The sequence below is a fragment of the Phascolarctos cinereus genome, unplaced genomic scaffold (genome assembly GCF_003287225.1).
Source record: "Phascolarctos cinereus isolate Bilbo 61053 unplaced genomic scaffold, phaCin_HiC Scaffold_5;HRSCAF=322, whole genome shotgun sequence".
In the NCBI taxonomy this organism is placed as follows: Eukaryota; Metazoa; Chordata; class Mammalia; order Diprotodontia; family Phascolarctidae; genus Phascolarctos; species Phascolarctos cinereus.
Window position 1 is genome coordinate 10585158 of NW_027555958.1, and position 20823 is coordinate 10605980.

A 20823-nucleotide genomic window follows, 5' to 3' on the forward strand; every position below is an offset into this window, starting at 1 on the left:
GCTCCAGCTTGGGGACAATTCACAGGCATCTGATTCCTTGTGGGGCCACGGGATGGGAAGCTGGGACAATGACCTAGTGATCGGCCAGTCCGCTCCCCCCCCCACAATTTGCAGATGAAGAAAGTGAGACCCAGAGAATAGCCCTGTGATTTAGCCAAGGTCACAAAGATAGTCGGGGCAAATCTGGAATTTGTAACCAGGCCTCCTGACTGCAAATCCAGCACCCTTTCCACGACTCCATGATCCCTCACCACCACGCGTTTCTCTAGAGATGCTCTTTATCTTCCCAGCCTAGAGCACCGGCTCTTGGAGTCATAAGACCTGGGTTCAAATCCCAACTCTGACACTGACCACCTACCCATGTGACTTGAGCAAATCACTTCACCTTCCTGGGCCTCAGTTTCCCCTTTTGTAAAATGAGGGCCCTTCTGGCTCATCATCTATTTTTCTATAACATTGTCATTTGACCTCCATGGGCATCTAAGATCTTTATCTGTAAAGTAACGGCTTGGGCTAGATAGCCTTGGAATGTCCCTCCCATCCCTCAGTCTATGACTGTAAAGGGGCTTAACTCTTAGTTTGGTGACATTGGGCCAGAGGAGGTAGAAGGGAGAGATCACAGATCTGTGGCTGGGGGACTGCTGAGACCATCTAGCCCAACCCCCTTCATTTTACAGAAGAGGAAACTGAGGCTTAGATAAATCAGTGACTTTCCCAAGGGCACATATAGAATCATAGATCTTGAGCTGGAAAAGACCCCAGAGGCCATCAAGTCCAGCCCCTCCCCTGCGGTTTACTGATGAGGAAGCAAAAGCCTGAACAGGCAACTTGCCCAAGGTCACACAGGCCAAATCAGACATTTGAACCCAGGGCCCCCAACTCCCTCTCCAGTGCATTTTTCTGCTGTCCCCTGGAGAAAACAATGGAAGGGGCACCTACCCCGGTGGCTTTCTGCTTAGTGTAGGCGTACTTTTCACGGGTGTGCCTTTCAAAGCGGTAGGTGGGAGCGAAGGTGATCTCTTCCTCCTCTGAAAGAGAGGGGCCTTGTTAGAGCCACGGGCAGGTCTTCTGCTGCCACTGCTCTGCCCAGCCCCGAAGGGTCGCCTCTTACCAAAATGCAGGAAGACCTTCTGGTCTTTGCGCTCCGTGAGGAGCTGGTCATGAAGCAGCAGCTCCGAGTACTGCTGCTGCCTGATCTTCTGGACGATGTTCTCTGCTTCCTGGAAGGAAGAGGATGCAGGGGTCATGGAGGGGCTCAGTGCCCTGGCTGGGGCAGCCCGGGGCGGGGCAGCCCTGGGAGGGGCAGTCCTGGGCAGGGCAGCCCTGGCTGGGGCATCCCTGGGCAGGGCATCCCTGGGAGGGGCAGTCCTGGGCAGGGCAGCCTTGGCTGGGGCGTCCCTGGGAGGGGCAGTCCTAGGCAGAGTATCCCTGGCTGGAGCGTCCCTGGGAGGGGCAGTCCTAGGCAGAGTATCCCTGGCTGGAGCGTCCCTGGGCAGTGCAGCCCTGGCTGGGGCAGGGGCATCCTAAGACCTGAAACTGTGCCACTTGCAGCCAGGCTTCACTGTTGGGGGGAGGGGCTGGGTTCTCATTCCTATTCATCCACCCCAGAGGCAGCCTGGAAAAGAGGCTAGAATGCATGCCTGGAAGTCTGGAAGACCTGGCAACCTTCTCTTGCCTTTCTTTGTATTCCCAGAGCTCAGAACAGTGCCTGGCACATAGCAGGCACTTAATCAATGTTTATTGATTGACTGATTGACCTGGCTGTAAGTCCTGACTCAGACATATGCTAGCTATGACTGGCAAGTCTTAGGATCACAGATTTAGAGTTGGAGGTGATACCAAAGACCGTCTAGCTCAACCCTTCTCATTTTTGTTATTGTTCAGTCATTTCAGTCATGTTTACTAACTCTTCATGACCCCATTTGGGGTTTTCTTGGAGATGCCAGAGGGGTTTGCCATTTCCTTCTCCAGCCCATTTAACAGATGAGGAAACTGAGGCAAACAGGGTGAAGTCACTTGCCCAGGGTCACAAAGCTAGTAAGCGTCTGAGGTTAGCTTTGAACTCACAAAGATGAGTCTTCCTGATGCCAGGCCTGGTGCTCTGTGTGCTATGGTGCCCCCAGCTGCCCTGTTTTCATTTTACAGACGAGGAAACTGAGACCCAGAGAAGATAATGGGATCATGGAACTAACCTAACGGGTGGTCTAGTTCCACTTTCCTCATTTTACGGAGTAGGGAGGATGAGTGACTTCTCCAAGGTCACACTCACCCAGGTAGTCAGTAGGTTGGAAGCACTTTGAAAATCCAAAGTGCCGGAAGGGACTTCAGAGGCAGTAAGGGAGCAAGGCGGCGCAGTGGAGAGAACGTCCTGGACTTTCAAGCCTTGCCTCAGCCTCTTACTGGCTAGGTGACCCTGGGCAAAGCATTTTGCCTCATCTTCAAACTGTAATCATAACAGCATCCACCTCACAGGGCTTTTGTGAGGATTAGATGAGATGAGAGGTGGAGAGGGCTCTGCACACTGTCAAAGTGCTACAGGAATGGCGGCCATCATCACGACCGTCAGCGGACTCAGTCCCTGGACAAGAATGCAGGCTCTGCTCCAGCCCTCAGTCAGAACATCGGTGGCATGGCTTCCTCCCAGAGCTCTGGAGGGATACACACGGCCCCAGGACTAAGGCTTGGCTGCTCCTGCCCCCCTGGAGTGGTCCTAGTTATCTAAAGATGGGGACAGGGGACAGGGAGGACGCTGGGGGCCTTGGGAAAGGCTGGCCTGGAAGAGGGGCTTCCTCACCGAGGGTGGCAGCTCCAGTCTGTAGTTCAGATCTCCCAACCAGAAGAGGTGTGTGAAGCGGTGAGTGATGTTGAAGGGACTCAGCTTCTTGTCTCCCAGGGCCAGGAACCGGAGGATGCTCATGTAGTTCTGATTCCGCCTGAGGGAGCGACAGACACAAGCATCAGGGCACCTGGCCGGCCCTCTGAGCATCCTAGGCAGGGAGCTTCCAGGCAGAGTGGAGGGCACTCTCTCAGGGGAAGCCAGGGTCATGGTGGGGGCTCCATGCTGCTTCTTCTGGGGATACCCAGGACCTCTGCTGCCTCGAGCATCTCTCTCCCAATGGGCAGCTGCTGCTGAAGCTCTGGGATTGGGCAGAGCCATCTGGAGGCTGGGTCACTGGCAAGATGACAGGACCAGGAATTTAGAGTTTACAGGGACCTTGGAGGTTAAGTGCAACTCCCTTATTTCATAGCTGAGGAAACTGAGGCACAGAAGTGGGAAGTGACTTGCCAAGGTCCCTGGGATAGGATGAATCTGAGGTGAGCCTTCCTGACTGTGGCCCTCCCATCCATTACACCTGAAGTCTCAAGAAAATTCATTCAGATACAACTCCAAAGGGTCTGTCTGTAGCTGAGCTCCTCAGCAACTGAAGGGGCAATCAGCTTTAGTTAGAAAAAAAAAAGTCATTTTGAATGGAAGCTCCTTGAGGGCAGGGTCTACACCATTATTTTTTTTTTGTATCCCTCAGTACCTCACACAGTCTCCGGCACACATTAGATATTATATAACGCTTGTTTAAACCTGGACTTCTCCTTTTATTATTTTGTTATAGTTCAGTTGGGTCCTAATCTTTGTGATGCCATTTGGAGTTTTCTTGGCCAAGATACTGGAGTGGTTTGCCATTTCCTTCTCCAACTCATTTTGCAGATGAGGAAACTGAAGCAAACAAGGTTAAATGACTTGCCCAGGGTCATAAAGCTAGTAAGTGTCTGAGGCTGGATTTGAACTCAGATCCTCCTGTCTTTAGGCCTGTCTATCTACCTCGCTGACTAGCTTACCTGCCTCCCTGCCCTACCCCCATCAGTGAAACTAGCTTTTTAGGTGTTAGCTAAATTGAGATCAAGAAATTACTAGAAATCCTTCTCATTCTCTAGACAACACTCCCACCCCTACCCCTTCAGGTGTCCACATCCTCTCTTTTCTTAATTTATCTTGTATTAGCTGATCTGTGTTAAGGGCTGCTAGGTGACGCAACGCCCAGAGTGCCAGGGCTAGGGTTAGGAGGACCTCAGTTCAAATATGACCTCAGACACTTACTAGCTGTGTGACCCTAGGCAAGTCACTTAACCCTATTTGCCTTGGCTTCCTCATCTGTAAAATGGAGATAATATATAGATATCACCTACCTCCCAGGGTTGTTCTGGGACCCAAATGAGATGATATTTGTAAAATGTCTGGCACATGGCAGGCATTATATAAATGTGAGCTGTTATTATTGTTAGTTGTGTAAACATAGTGTGTCCCTAGTAGAATGTTAGCTTCTGGAGGGCAAAGTCTATGTCATTCGTTATCTTTGTCTTTCCTGTGCTTCAAACAGTACTTGGCACACAGTAAGCGCCTAATAAATGTTCCTTGAATTTAAGTGTGTTGCCCAGGCTGGAGCTCAGAGAATAGGGTAAGGGGCCCGCTCCTCTCGCCCTTCCTGGTGGATATGGGGGACCAAGGCTATGGAGCACTGCATACATTGGCAGACTTGGTCGGTGTGTTGGTTTATTTTGTTGAACTGTTTTCCCTCCTCTTGCTATGGATACAGGACACTGCCTAGACTCTTCAGACTAGGTCTGTGTGGTGGCTAATTGGATGAATGCTTCTTTCTTTTGTCTTACCTTGCTTGTAAGTGTTGGATCTCTGAGTAGAAGAAGGGCAATGATATATGCAGAAATGATGGTTATGAATAGACAGAAGATATACAGGATGTCTTAAAAGTCTAATGACTTAAAAACTGCAGTAAAACTTTGGGGACACCTTTCAGTAGTACATGGAAATGATAAAAAAAAATAACTTTTACTTGCAAAGATGCCCTAATCTTACTCTCCCAAGGCAAAGACCTTTGGACATCTGTTTTAGGCATTAACTAGATCATTAAATTCTGGAGAAATCCCTTCCACTCTCCAGGCCACCCACATCTGTCCTCAAAGGCCATCACTGCCTTCCTTCTGCCCCACGTGGAGACCCAAGGTGACCTGAGCCCCCCTATGATGACATGCCCGTGACACCTGACTCAGCAGCTACTGGCCAGAGAGAGAATAGGAGGACCCCCTCCCAACATGAGTCTTCTGAGGTCAGTGCATTTTACCTAAGTTTCTTTTCACTTCCTGAAGTTAAGTGGCTGTTCACAAATCCCAGGGAAGTTCCATTGAACATGAATGAGACACCCACAGCTCCTTTATTACCTGGGGATGGAAAGGAGGAGAACACTGTTATCAAGGCAAAGATTCAATCTACCTTCAACAGGAGGGATAACAGATACATGCAAGCACAGGACAGTCAGGGGAGGGTGTAGGAGGGGCTAGCAAAGAGGAGAAAAGGGAGGCAAAGAAGGAAAAAAAACAGCCTTCATTTGGGGGTAGTGAAGACAGGACAGAGGAGGGGGAAATGACAGGTGCGATTTCCCAGGGAAAGTTCAGGAAGACATATAAGATTGGACTTTCCTCACCTCTAAGAAGAGGTTGTTTCTAAATGAGTGCCAAAATAATCAAAAGGAATCATGGACGTAGGGCTGATGACAAAACCAGAATTTCTCTCCCTACTAAACAGGGGCGGGGAGGGGAGCACAGGAGAAATCTGTCAGCTTCAAGACTTCTAGCAGCATTTGGGGAAGTGCACGAAGTGACAAAGCTTCTTATCTCCAGAGGACAACTGAGGGAAACCCCAAAGCTTTAGGTCTTGGGAGAACAAGGTACGGCAGGATGAAGAGAGCAGGTGAGGTACCAGATCTCTCACTCAGAGACTGCGGAGAACAGCAGAAAGGGTTGGGGTGGGTAAAGGGGTTGACTTGAGTTCAAGCATCTGAGTAGGTTCCCATCGAATAGCCTCAATCCTCTCACCTACAGAACAGACTGAGGTTTGACTATCTTCCCAGAGCCCTAACTAAGGTGGGGTGGCTGGAGCTTTGACTTGGGGTCCTGAAATTTAAAGGGAGCTACCAGTGTTTGTTCTCCTGCAGCAGGCAGAAAATAAGCATCTCCTACTCATCGAGAATGTCATTGTTGTTGAACCATGTCCGACTCTCCGTGACCCCATTTGGGGTTTTCTTGGCAGAGATACTAGAGTGGTTTGCCATTTCCTTCTCCAGCTCATTTTACAGATGAGGAAACTGAGGCAAACAGTGTTAAGTGACTTGCTCAGGGTCACCCAGCTAGGAAGTATCTGAGTCTGGATTTGAACTCAGGAAGATGATCCTTCCTGACTCCAAGCCCAGCACTCTACCCACTGTGCCATCTGTCACTTATGTCCCTTTAAATCTACAATTCAATGACCACAAGTGAAGGAAGTCCACTGTCTCCAATGGCAGCCTATTCCACTTTGGTGGGAAATCTTTCCTGACAGCGAGGCAGAATTCCCCTCTTTGCCACTTCCTCACTGCCTCTTCAGCTGCTCTCTAAGGCCAAACAGAATCCCTCTTCATTAGAACAGTGCTTCAAGTACAATAACAGTTAACTGTGCCACCCAAGTCTTCTCTAGGAGAAAAAGCCCAAGTTCCTGTGACCAGTTCTTGTACAGCATGACCACAAGTCCCTTCACTGTCCTGGCTGCCCTCCTCTAGCCACTCTCCAGATTATCAATGTCCTTCCTTTTCTTTCTCTCTTTCTTTCTTTCTTTCCTTCTTTCTTTCTTTCTTCCTCTCTCTTTCTCTCTTTCTTTCTTTCTTTCTTTCTTTTTCTTCCTTCTTTCTTTCTTTCTCTCTCTCTCTCTCTTTCTCTCTCCCTCTCTCTTTCTTTCTTTCTTTCTTTCTTCTTTCCTTCTTTCTTTCTTTCTCTCTCTCTCTCGCTCTTTCTTTCTTTCTTTCCTTCTTTCTTTCTTTCTTCCTCTCTCTTTCTCTCTTTCTCTCTTTCTTCCTCTCTCTTTCTTTCTTCTTTCTTCTTTCTTTTCTTCCTCTTCTCTCCTCTTCTCTCTCTCTCTCTCTCTCTTCTTCTCTCTCTCTCTTCTCTCTCTCTCTCTCTCTCCTCTCTCTCTCTCTCTCTCTCTCTTTCCAATTGGAGTTCAGTGACTCACCCAGGGTCACATAGCTAGTAAGTGTCAAGTGTTTGTTCTGAGGCCAGGTTTGAACTCAGGTCCTCTTGACTTCAGGGCTGCTGCTCTATCCACTGCACCATCTCGCTGTCCCTCAATGTCGTTTCTAAAATGTGGGGCCTCAGAAAGACAGGAGATGTGATCAGTAAGACTAATCACTACCACCCAAGCACTGAACGCCGTGTCTCACTTCTTAGCCTCATCCCATTGTTAACTTTCCCTTGACCTTGCCAGTTGACATATGCCAGTGACTTCTCCCTTGGCTTCTCCCTGAAGGCCACTCACTGCTTCTTCTTGCCCTTGCTCTCTTTCTCCAGAAGCCCCCGATGGTTCCTGCAAGAATTCTAGGGGATTCTCAGGCTAGTAGGGAAACACCTGTCCATGTACCATGGGAACAGCAGCCACGTGAGAGAAAATGGGATTTCGTTTCCTCCTCATTCTTACCAAGAGTGTTGGCGATCCCAGTCTTCACGTTGTTTGTGCAGATGTGGCTGATCCTGTTTTCATGTTCTGGCTTGGCCAGCACGACGATCCGGATGTTCCAGAGGGTGTGGATGGCTATCTAGCAGGGGAGACAAACAGGGCATAGCAAGCATTGGTACATCCCGGGAGGGAGCAGCTCAGGTAGCCTCGCCTCACTGTCTGGGGCCCATTGGGTAGCAGAGAGGGAAGCAAGCATCTGCCTCAAAATCAGGGGGCGGAGTGCAATGGTTTGCAAGCTGCCTAGGAGTCAGTGGTGTTGCACAAAAGCCAGGAATGCAGATGGGGCATCTGGCAGCATCAGAGAGGCACTGCACCCAGGCTTCCGGAGGTGTTGGCCCAGTTGCACTCTGGCCTGTCTGGAGCACATGTGGTGCGATGTGAGCAGTTCTAGGCACCATAGTTTAGGGACACTGATAAGCTGGGGAGGTGGGGCAGTGCGACAAGGATGGTGAAGGCATCATAGGATCGCAGACAGAACTGGAAGGAACCCTAGCAGCCACTGAGTCCAACCCCCTCATTTTACAGGTGCGGAAAATGAGGCACAGAAATGGTAAGTGCCTTGCCCGAGGCCACACAGCTAATAAATGTCTGAGGCAAGATTTGAACCCGGGTCTTCCATTTGAAGTTCAATGCTCTATCCATGGTGCCAATCATACCACATACCACATGAGGATCCTTTAAAGGAACAGTCTGAAAAAGAAAAGGCTCAGAGCAGAGCAACAGAAGTCTCTTTAAATATATATATATATATATGTATATATATATATATATATATATATATATATATATATATATATATATATATATATGTACACACACATATATATATATATATATATATATATATATATATAGAGAGAGAGAGAGAGAGAGAGAGAGAGAGAGATACACACACACACACACACACACACACATACACACACACATACTTTTTTTTTAAGGCAATTGGGGTTAAGTGACTTGCCACACAGCTAGTAAGTGTCAAGTGTTTGGTCTGAGGCTGCACATATATGGTCATGCAGAAGCAAAAGGCAGGGCTTGGGCTGGTGTGCTCGGCCCCAGAAATAGAGCACGAGATAGGACTTACAAAGAGGGTGACTTGGGCAGGATGGAGGGACATGTTTCCTAACAATGAGAGCTGCCCCCTAGTGGGATAGGCTGCCTTGGGGTATGATGGCTTCCCCCTTTGAGGACTGGAGTCCTATTGGTTGGGTTCTTGTTCAGGTAGGGAGCAGATTATTTGGCCTTGGACCTGTGCCCGTCTGACTGGAGGCAGAAGCGTGGCGGGAGGTGAGAGGAGAAGGACTGGGGAGAAGTAGAGACGGGGACTTCAGGAAGAATGTCTAGACTATCCTTTGATGAGATGACCAAACAATCCCTTTGTCTGTCCTCGCCTTGGGTCTTCATGCTTATTCCTTCTTAGAATGAAGTATTCATTAGATACTTTATATATAAAGTATCCATTAGAATAAATTATCCATTAGAAGGAGAGAACAGACTGATTTTATATTTCTATCTGCATCCCCAGAACTTAGCACAATGATCTATCTGCACATAGAAAATGCTTAAGAAATGTTCCATTCATTCAAAAACTCCAACTCCAACCAAGGTGAAATGCAGACAATTTGCTGGGACACTCACTCCCACGATGGCTTGAGGTGTGTGAGCAGGTCTGATGCCAAGCACCCACAAGGGGGTTTTGTACAACCTTCTGACCTGTGATTTCATTAGTAGGGGAACTCCCAGAGGGGAAACTCTTTCTATCGATGCAGGCCAGCACCTGTCATGCAACCTAGAGAGAGCTGCCTGTGGCCACTGAGGTTAAATGACTTTCCTAGGGTCACGTAGCCAATATGTGTTGAAGGGCAGGCCATGACCCAAGGTCTCCTCCACTCTGAGGTCAGCACTCCTCTAACCATCATACCACACCACCTCTCACTGTGTTCATAGTAGGAGGTGTTTATAATAGTTGTTGAATTTTTTATGGCAGAAAATAGAATAATAGCCATCTTGCATAATTTCAAGGACCACCATGTGAAAAAGAGATTGGATTTACTCCACTCAGACCCAGAGGGAAGGCCTAGGAGCAATGCAGGAAGGGGAAGAGGTGGGGGAGTTATAGGGGGAAGCTTGCTAACAATTCGAGCCGTCCAAAAGGGAAATGAGTTACCTCCTGAGGTACTGAGTCCCCCATCACTGGAGGTATTCAAGCAGAGCATGCACAGAACCACTTAATAAGCTCATAGATCTCAAATGTTCAAAGTAGGAAGTGTTTAAAAGAGTTGTTGAATTCATTATGCCAAAAGGGGAGAATAATAGCTGTCTCCCCCTCCCCCCCAAGTCTTTTCTTCTCCAAACTAAACATTTCTAGTTCCTCCCAATGATTTTCATATGGCACAGGCTTATTGCCCCTTGCTGCCCTATTCACCTCCATCTCCTCTTTAGCTGATTAATGTCCTTCCTAACATGTGCTGCCTTGCATGGAAGTCACTACTTCAAGTGTGTCTAACCAGAGCAGGGGCCAGTGAGACCAGTCCTTCCTATATTCTGACTAATGGAGATGTGTGCTCCCTTCTCTAAATAGTCTAATCATCAGGATCCCTAGTCAGGGGACTGGAAGGAGGTGACTATTTCATAGAAAGCCCTAAACACGTTGCCATAGTAAGGCCCACTTGGCCCAACTGGTAAGCATTACCAAAAGACCCCTCTGGAAACCAGAGTTCTGCTCATCTCTAAAGCTTAGAAGTTGGTGTATCTCTTAAGGAAATTGCACAGTCTCCTTATCACAGGGGTTCTTAACCTTGGCTCCATGAACTCATTTTTTTAAAAAATTTTTCTCATAACTGTATTTTAATATAGTTGGTTTCTTTTGTAACCCCACGTGCTTCATGACTCTGAGAAGGTGTCCATAGGTTTTTGCCGACTGACACAGAAAATGTTAAGAATCCCTTCTCTAGGAACCTGGATGCTGGAATTTTTGCCTATCTTTGCCCACATCCTCTCTGCTCATCTCTGAGCTTAGAGATTGACATATTTCTCTGATCTTAGAAATGGATGTATTTCTCGGCCTTTAGATAGCAACATATTTCCCTGATCTTCACTATTGCTATGTTCTCATGGTGACCACCAGGGCAACTGATCAGATGAAAACTTACTGTTTTAAAACTGATATCAGTGATTTCCTGCAAGGAGTGTTTCAGAATCTCCAGCCATTCTTTATCCCCCAGAGGGTCCTCCTGGGTGCCAATCACGTAGATGTCATGGGGAATGTAGTCAGCTGAGTCATCCCGGGTCTTTCCCTGTCCCTTGGAGAGAAACCAGGATGTGATCTTCTTGGGAGGAGCAGCGTCACCTTCAAAAGGAAAAGGCCAGACCACAATGAGGGATGGATGGGTCACATCAGTCAGAATCAGAGGGAAATGAACATTGGAAGAGAGGGAGGGGGACGGTGATTCCCGAGGAAGCCCCAGATCAGGTAGTCCTGGGGGTAGGAAGGACAAATCTAAAAGTTTCAAAGCATAGAAACGTTGAGAGAAGTTCTTAACTATGGAAATGAGCTCCTGTCCAAAGGCAAGGTGGGCCAGAGCAGTCACAGGAACGAGGAGCCCACTTCTCCTATGGGATGGTGAATTTCTCTACAGGAAATGTGAGTCCATTTTTCTTTTCCCCAAAGCAAATAATTTCCCTAGGTGCCCTTTGGAAGAAAGGAGAAATGAGCTGGCTGGAAAACTCCCCAAATCTCAGAGCTGAAGGGGACCTCTCACCCACTAACCTCTACCTAACCGACACTCTCTTCCATGACATTTCCAGCAAATGATCATTCAGTATCTGCCCAAAGAGCTCAAGTCCCAGGCATCTCTCTGGCTCCTGAGACAGCTCCTCCCACCTTGGCACAGCTCTCATAGGTACAAAGTGTGTCCTTGTCTTAAGCTTACATAGTCTTCTTTGCAATTCCAGCACACCAGGCAGAACAAAGCTGATCTTTCTTCCACATGCCAGTCATTCAAATCCCTATCGTGAATTGCTTTCACTTTGTTCTCCACTCTAACTCACAGTGGGGGCTCTAATAATAACTGACAATTGTACGGATCATTCACATTCCTAAAGGGTTTTTCATCCAAGATCTCATTTGATGCCTAATTATGCCACTGGCAGATGCACAGGACAGGTACTATGATCCTAAGATTCTGAGAGGGCTAGAACAGTCGTCAATCAGTCAATCAGTATTTAGTGCCTTCTATGTGCCAGGCACTGTGCTAACCCTTCAGGATACAAAAAGAGGCAAAAGACATTGCTTGCCCTCAGGGAGCTTATAATCTAACAGGGAGGCAACAAAGAAACACATATGTACAAACAAGCTGTATACAAAATAAAGAGGCAATGATTAAGAGATGGCCAGCACTAGAATTAAGAGGGGTTGGGAAGGCTTCCTGGAGAAGGTAAGATTTTCACTGGGACTTAAAGGAAGCCAGAGAAGCCGGTGAGTGGAGATGAAGGAGGGAGGGCACCACCCTACCTCTATAAGGAGGGAATTCCAGGTATGGGGAACAGCCAGGGAAAATGCCCAGAGCCAAGACATGGAGGGTCTTCCTTATGAACAGCCAGGAGGCCGGTGCCACCAGATCAAAGAGGACATGGTGGGGAGTAAGGTGTGAGAAGACTGGAAAGAGATGGGGGGGTGGGGCTGGGTTATGAAGGGCATTGAATGCCCAACAGAGCATTTTTGTGTTTGATCCTGGGGTGGGGAGGGGACACGATCAGCTTTGTGTTTTAGGAAAATCGCTTTGGCCCCTGAATGGAGGCTGGATTGGAGTGGGAAGAGATGTGGAGCAGGCACACCTCCCGACAACTATGGCAATAATCAGAGCATCAGGTGGCCAGCACCTGTGCCAGGTTGGGCCAGTGTCAGAGGAGAGAAGGGCAAGTATGTAAGAGATGTTGCAGATGTGAAGCCCACAGGCCTTGGCACCATATTAGGTATGGGGGGGCGGCAAGAGATAATGAGGAATCCAGGATGACTCCTAGGGTGTGAGCCTGAGGGACTGGGAGGAGGGTGGTATTCTCTACAGTAACAGGGAAGGTGGGAGGCGGGAGGAGAGAGTTTAGGGGGAAAATAATGTTTGCTTTTAGACATTTTGAGTTTAAGATATCCACTGGACATCTACTCTGAGGTGTCTTTAAGGTAATTGGAGACATGAGTTTGGTGGTCAGGAGAGAGATTAGGGCAGGATTGGTAGCTAAAGATAGTAATTACATCCATGGGAGTGGATGAGATTACCAAGTGAAACAGAATGGAGGAAGAAGAGAAGAAGGCCCAGGGCAGAACCCTAGGGGACAACCATGATTAGAGGGCATGACCTGTATGAGGATTCAGCAAAGGAGATGGAGAAGGAGTGGTCAGAGAGGGAGGAGGAGAACCAGCAGACGGAGGAAGGTGTCCTAAAAACCCAGAAAGAGGAGAGAGTGACCAACAGTGTCAGAGGCTGCAGAGAGGTCAAGGAGAGTAAGGACTGAGAAGAGGCCATTGGATTTGGCCACGAAGAGATCATTGGCCACTTTGGAGAGCCATTCTGGTGGAAGGATGAGGCTGGAAGGCGGACTGCACGAGGGTTAAGAAAAGAGTCAGAGGAAAAGTGGAGGCTCCTCTTGTAGACAGTTTTTCAAGGGCAGAAGAGACATGGAATGAAGTGGGGATAAAAGGATCAAGTGAGGGGTTTTTCAGTATGGGGGAGAGGTGGATGTGTTTGTGGGCAGAAGAGAAAGAGCCAGTAGAGGGAGACATTGAACATAAGTGCAAGAGTAGGGACCGGCTACCTCCCAAAGTATGTGACATGGTCAGGATTCGAACCCAGCTCCTATGACTTTGAATCCAGGTATTCTCACCACTGTACCATCCTACCTCTATAAGGCGAAAGCTCACAGGAGCCTGGGGAGCATGAAAGATGACAGGATTAGGACAAGACCTGTGACTGCATCGGTATGGGGGATTCCAAGATGAGAAAAATCCCTCTGCCAGTCCAGGTCAGCATCCTCTCTGGAACTTATAGCTTTAGAGAAATGCCTAGAACACAGACGTTAAGTGACTAGCCCAGCGTTACACAGCCAGTAGGGGTCAAAGGTTGAACTTGAACCCGGGTCTTCCTGGTTCTAAGGTTGGCTCTCTGTCCACCATGCAGGGCTGCCTCTTAGTATGATCAGGAGCTTGACAGAAAATAAGATGAGGCTTCAGGAAACTCGTAAATTTTTAAGAGACAGCAGAGAACTTTATAAAGGAATGAAAAAGAAGAGAAAAAAAATGTGAGCCCCAGAGGCTGGCACGGAGCTGCCAGCTCATAGCCTTCAGACATATCCCAGAGAGGGTGCCCATGAATGCGGGAACGTGGAAGAGAAAGTGTGGGCCAGAAAATTGTCTTTGCAAGAGGGCAGAACTTCTGGGAGGGAGATCAGAGAGCAAGAGCCAGAAGCCAGGAGGGCATTCAGGCCAAGCCCTGCATGGTAAGTGACTTGGCCCAGGCCACCCTGGTCTTAAGGGGCAGAGCTGGCACGGGAGCCACGTCCTGGTCTCTGATGCTCATGTTGAGAGCTCTGCCTAAATCAGTGCACAGTAGGCACTTAATGAAGATTTTTTCCCCATTCTTTTATGTATGGGGAATAGTAAGTAATGGTTAGTTGAGAAGTGTTACGATAACAAGCATTTTCATGGCATTTAAGGCTTGCAAAGTGCTTTACAAATATTAATTCTATTTGATCCTTACAACTCTCAAAGGTAGGTGCTATTATCCCCATCATACAGAGGAGGAAACTGAGGCAGGCAGCTATGAAGCGACTTGCCTCTGGTCACACAGCTGGGAAGTGCCTGAGGTTGGATTTGAACTCTGCTCTTCCTGACTCCAGGTCCAGTGCTCTCAGCCTGGAAAGATGGGTTGGGGACAGATTCCAAAGGACTTTAAATGCCAAACTGTGCCAAGTTGGGAAGACTGTGGCCTTCTAAAGCAGGAGCTGCTCCTACTGAGCAGGAGAACGCCACCGTCCAACTTATGTTTTACGAAGCTCCCTTTGGTCGCTGTTTAGAGGATGGTAAATGCTGGTGGCACGGAGATCCATCAGGAGGCCACTGTGACAGACTAAGGGAGGGGGCTGAGGGGCCGAGCTGTCGGGGCAGTGACTGTGTGACTGGAGGGACGGGGTGGACACCAGAGACGCCAGGGCTGAGAGGCTGCGGACGTACCCATGTTCCAGGTCCCAATGAAGATGGTGATCATGTCGGGCTCTGGCTGCTCAGAATGCCTGTTCTTCATCTGCTGGAGAAGCTGACAGAAACCCTCCCTTTTCTAGATACAGAAGAACAAACATCAGAAAGGTCCCTTTGCCTCCTGCCTTGCTGATTCTTGGGGTGCACCTGGTCTAGCTCAACCCTTCAGAGAAGAGCCGTTCTCTTTCTATCGGCCATTTGTAGGAAAATCTCTTTCTCTGGGATATTTCTCAAGTAAAGTAAGAAAAAAACCCTCTATAAATAAGTCACCGAAGAAAGTGTGTCAAAGGATATGCTTTCAAATTCTGGTTCATCTACTTATGGTAGGTGTATGACCTTGGGCAAGTCATTTTTCCTCCTTAGTTTCCTCAGCTAGAACAGGGATGTCAGACAAGGTTCCCTCTCAGGTCTCTTCAGGTTCTAAAATCTGTGAACACGTGATCTCCTTATTGTCCCTTCCAGCTGTGATTTCTAGAATCCTCTGGCCTCAGATTGGAGGATCCAGACTAGATGCCTAGATCTGTCACTCCCTCCCTGGGTGACTTTGGAAAAGTCACTTCCCATGTCTGCTTCTCAGTTTCCTCATCCTTGAAGGGCCGGGGCTGGGCAAGGTAACCCAAAGGCCTCTCCCAGCTCTAAATCCATACTGTGACGGACGTCTCTGTATGATGGTATTAGCTGCAGTCATTGACCCAGGCTCTGGCTTCCCTTTCTTCCCACACCTGGCATCTCATATCTCCAGGCTACGTTATTGTTTACAGAGAGCTTTCCTGCCCGTCACCTTGTAAAGCAGGTGGTGTGAGTATTATTATCCCAATTTGACAGGTGAGGAAACTGAGGCTCATAAAGCTTAACTGACTTGCCCAGGGACACAGAGCCAGTGAATGATGGAGACAGAATTAGCTCCATCAGTGGAGGCAGTGTCGTGCAGTGGGTAGAGCCCTGGACTTGGAGTCAGTAAGATCCAGGTTCAAATCCCGAATCAGGTCCTCACTAGCTGTATGATCCTGGGCAAGTCATGTGTAAAAGGGGTGGTCACAATGGCCTCTAAGGTCCCCTTCAGTGTGCATTCTACGACCTCAGGTTTCCTCACTCACTGGCTAGGCAGCTTTGCCTCATTGCCCAGATTCGTATGATTTATGAAGGGATGAAGCAAGATTAATTTGCTGCAACTCTGGATATGCCCTGAAGGTACTGTTACATTTTACAGATGAGGTCAGCGAGGTCTGACAGATTATACTGCTTGTCTGAGGGCACACAACGATGCCGAGGCAGATTCTCTGGAGTTCTCCCACTGCCTGGCCCTGCCTTTGGCTTTCTGGAGTCTCACTTCTGCTCCCAGACACTGCTGCCCCATCTTACTTCCTTCAGAAGAGCAGGGTAAATAGAGAACAAGCTTCTCTTCTGGAGTTACTCAGAGGTGGGGACTTCCCATCTCCCTGGCCTAACTTTCCTGGGGTTCAGCTGTCTCTACTCACTCAGCAACACAATCAGGAAGTCGAGAGAGGCTCTAAGTAATTCTGGGTGTGAACCACACAACACAGGGAGCTGCCTCTCTTCCAAGACGTCTCTGAAGAAGGTTAAAAGCCTCCAGGCTCAGTTATGAGCAGCATAAGGCTTACAGTCACAGAGCTGGAAGGGCCCTTAGAAAGTCATTGAGACCAACCCCCTCTTTTTATTGAAGAGGAAACAGAAGGTCAGAGAAGTGACTTGTTTAGTGTCACAAAGGTCATAAGCAGCAGAGCCAGAATTTGAACCCAGTTCATAGACTCAAAAATCTTAGAGCTGGAAACAATTCCAAAGTCCAGCAAATTCAACCCCTCATTTTACAAATGAGGAAACTGAGGCCCAGAGAGGCAAAATCATTTGCTGGTAGATAGTGCCTAGCAAAGCTGATATTTGCACCCTAGTCCTCTGACCTCCAGTGCTTGCTCACTGCTGTCTTGTAGCCCAACCTCTCATTTTACAGTTGGGGAAACTGAGGCCCAGAGAGGTGAAATGCTTTGCCCAAGATGGCACAGGTAATGGCAAATCTAAGATTCTTAGGCAGGGCCCTTGATTCCAAACCGTTCATCATGTATGGCACAGACCAAGAAATGAAGTTTCTTAGTCACTCACCTTTGAGTCAGCAAAGACATATTCTTTCCTCAAGGTTTTCTCCTTTTCTGTTTCCACAATGATGACGAGCTTGTTATGAAACTTCTGGGACTTGATAAGCTGCAAGACTTAAGAGAAAATAAAGCTTCACCATGAGGGCCAGTCTGACCGGGAGGCAGGATGTGTTCATTCCAGAAGTGAAGAAGAAAAGTCCTCTGGGCCTGAATTCTGTTCTTTCCCCCCACCCCCACCCTGGCAAGTTGGTGAAAAATCCATTTGTAGAGAAGGGCTCCTTTGGACCAGGTTCAAGCCTTGCTGGAATGCAGGTGCCACAGGGAAGGCGGAGCAACATTAGTCATTTCTACCTTAGTAGGAGTGAGTTTGCCAGTTACTTTACTGAGAGCCAGGCCCCTGCAGTGAGGAATTCTGGGCACATAGAGGGGAGCATCCCAGGTCTGGGTAACAGGGAACATGAGGGCAGGGTAAATGTTCAGTGATTCAGTCGTGACTGACTATGTGACTCCATGGAAGTCCATGGGGTTTTCTCGGCAAAGACACTGGAGTGGCTTCCCATTTCGTTCTCCCACGTGTCCCCATTTTACAGATGAGGAACTGAGGCAAGTAGGGGTTAAGTGACTTGCCCAGTCTATGAACTGGGTTCAAATTCTGGCTCCCCATCTGTGGGGAGCTGTGCTGCTGCTGTGGTCTACTACCAGCCAGGGCTCATTTCTGCCTTTCTAGAGGATTTCAGTGCTCAGCTCACCTGCTTCCTCCATCCCTGTGCCTCCCTGGGTTGCCTCAACACCCACGCTGCCCTGTCTACTGCACCACCCAGCTGCCCATAAATATGTGGTACCTGGGTGCAATGGAATAAAAAAATGAAGAACTGGGAGAAACTTTAGAAGACATTTTATGAACTGATGAGGAATGAAGCAAGCAGACGTAGGAGAATGATTCACATAATGAGTGATAACATGAAGGAAAGCAACATTGAAAGACCATAGGACTGTGACTAAGGCAACAAGCAATTGTGAATTCAGAAATTCCTCTTGCCTCTTGGCAGACAGCTGATGGACTATGAGGCAGTAGACAGGGACTTAGAGACCTGGGTTCAAATCCTGCCCTAGGGACTTACTAGCTGTGTGGCCTTTGGTGAGGCACTTAACCTCTATTTGCCTCAGTTTCCTCAGCTGTAATGTAAGGGGGTGATGACTTCTAACTCATAGGACCACAGATTTAAAAATACAAGGGACCTTAGAGGACACCAAGACCAGTCCCTTCAATGTTCAGATGAAGCAACGAGACACAGAGAGGTTAAGTGACTGGCTCAGGGTCACAGAGCTGGTTAAGTGTCTGAGGCAGGATTTGAACTCAGGTCTTCCTGACTCCAAGGCCACTGCTCTATTTATTGCCCTAGGCCACTTTCTACTCTGAGTTCTAATTTCCCATAATCCTTGCTTGGGGAGGCCTCAGCCTTCTCTTGTACCCTTCCCACTCAGTAGGAGAAGAGAGGGGGCTGGCTCTCTCCTTACTTTCCAGCACAACATCTGGACTGTCAAATCACCACCCACTCCCTGCTTTTCATAACTTGTACTCAGCGCTCCCCATCTGTAGCTCCTCTCCACCATCATCGCTGCTGCTGTGGTCTACTACCAGCCAGGGCTCATTTCTGCCTTTCTAGAGGATTTCAGTGCTCAGCTCACCTGCTTCCTCCATCCCTGTGCCTCCCTGGGTTGCCTCAACACCCACGCTGACCGTACTCGACCTCACTAGTCAGCCCCACTGACTTCCCAGTTTTGCACCAGCCTGAACACTCCCAACCTCACTACGTCTTCTAGCTTACCCTCCTTCCCGGTGGTCCTCTCTGCTCTCTACTCACCTTGTCCACTCCCTTTACCTTCCTCAGTGAGGCAGCCAAGGGGTCCAGTGGATGGAGCCCTGGACTCAGAGGCCAGAAGACCTGAGATTGAATCCTGACCCAGAGACCAGCTGAACGACCCTGGGCAAGTCACTTACCTTTGTCAGCTTCAGGTGGTTGTTGTTTTTTTTTAATCTGTAAAATGGAGCTAATAATGGCACCCATCTCCCAGGGTTTTTTGGGAGGCTCAAATGAGATAATGATAGAAGCCTTTGCGAACCTCAATCTGCTATTTTGGTGTCAGTTTTATGTCCTCCAACCTGGATGAGGAATGGAGACAAAGCCAAGCAAACTTGGCTGGCCAAATTCAGCTTGGTCCTGGCCACTGCCCAGGAATCATCTCCCATACACTAGCCTGCTTTCCCTTAGGAGCAGGCAGGTGGCTAGAAAGTGGGATTTGGAGTCAGGAAGACCCAGCTTCAAGCTTTGTCCCTTCCACCTACGGGCTGCATGACTGGGTAAGTCATTTAACCTCATAGTGCCCTAGGCAACTCGCTAACGTTACAAGTTATGGAGGAGTTGGTCTGCAGCCATGGGATGAGTTTCTACACCAGGAACTTCTCCACACCAATGCAATCACAGGTCTGGACCAAAAAAAATTCACTCACCAAGGCTCAGAATTTTCATATCATCTTTGACCTATCCTTATTCATCCCTTTCTCCCAATGCAGTAAAAGTTGGTCATCACATTGCTATCTTTCAAAAACAGATCTTCTAACCATTTGTTTCTCTACTTTCCTATGCTGTGGCCTCATTTTCTTCTGTCTGCTCATGGAACAAGCTTCTACCTTGGCCTTCCTGACTCAATGCTTTCCCTTCAACCAAACCGACAAACCCCTGCCAAGCTAATATTCCTAAAACCCACTCAGCGAATCCTGTCATCTGCATGTCAAGTGTAGCCCTTGAGGGTCAAAACCCACAGAGACCTTCTTTCCTCCTCGATGATATCTGAGCTCAGATTAGAGGCATCCCAGCCTTATCCTACCTACTGAGCCCAGCCCACCTTGTTTCTCAGATTCCTCTGTCTCTGTTGAAAGACAACTGATTGCTTCCCTCTTCTTCAAACACTTGATGATCATTCTTGCCTCCTCTCACGTTGTTCCCACACTCACCCAGAATTAAAGGGATCCATTGATTCTAAGAGGTGATGAAGGGTAATGAAAGCATTCCAGGCAAGGGAGCAGTGGAGTGAGCTTGTACAAAAGCTGGGAGGTGGGAAATGAATGGAACAACAGGTAAGCTAGTTTGGCTGCAAGGTGAGCACTTGAGGAGTGACGGGAGATAAGTCAGATGGCCTGAAAGCCTTGAAAACAATTTCTGTGCTTTAGATACATCTTTCTACCTCTCCAGCTCATCTGATATGGTCTCAGCTGGTGTTCTCCACATGTCAGCAGTACTTAATAATTATTTGCTGAATGAGTGAATCTGTGAAGATTGTTTTTTCTTCCAAACTTGTGCCTACCCATTCCTCATCTCACACATTAATTTGGGCAGGTTCTTTCCTTCTTCTCAAATATAAAAAGATTTCTCAAATATAATAATAATAACAACAACAACGATGATGATGACGATGACAGCTAACTGTGTGCTAAGCACTTTACAATTACTTTATCATTTGATCCTCACAAAAACCCTGGGAGCTTGGTGCCATAATTATCCATGTTTTATAGATGATGAAACTGAGGCAGGCAGGGTCACACAGCTAGAAAGTGTCTGAGACTGGATTGAATTCAGATCTTCCTGACACCAGGCATGTCCAGATGTCAAAAAAAAAATTCTCTTTGAAACTTTTTGTAGCTTCACCCAGTGATAAAAATTATGAGGCCTACATCTCAGAGAGATCAGAGAAAGAGGAAAAGAGACAATATGTACAAAAACATTTCCAGCAGTTCTTTTCATAGGAACAAAAAGTGTTCTACCAACCTCCATTCTCCCTGTACTCCAGTCCATCCTTTGGTTTGACCCAGGGGTCCAACTGAGCTCACTACAGTGTGGGTCTGACCA

At 48.0% G+C, this 20823-nt stretch overlaps 1 protein-coding gene across 3 annotated transcripts in view; it reads right to left on the reverse strand.

The window, feature by feature from the left end:
- The window catches only part of INPP5D (inositol polyphosphate-5-phosphatase D), a 139076-nt gene that overhangs the window by 37983 nt on the left and 80270 nt on the right, over positions 1-20823 (reverse strand). For all 3 annotated transcript variants that reach the window (XM_020972102.2, XM_020972103.2, XM_020972101.2), the window contains exons 11-18: positions 16923-17029; positions 14781-14883; positions 10708-10904; positions 7514-7631; positions 5133-5229; positions 2795-2933; positions 1112-1220; positions 940-1028 (exon numbers count right to left, since the gene is read on the reverse strand). In XM_020972102.2, coding sequence (XP_020827761.1) covers positions 940-1028; positions 1112-1220; positions 2795-2933; positions 5133-5229; positions 7514-7631; positions 10708-10904; positions 14781-14883; positions 16923-17029 — 959 coding nt within the window. The remainder of the gene's footprint in view (positions 1-939; positions 1029-1111; positions 1221-2794; positions 2934-5132; positions 5230-7513; positions 7632-10707; positions 10905-14780; positions 14884-16922; positions 17030-20823) is intronic.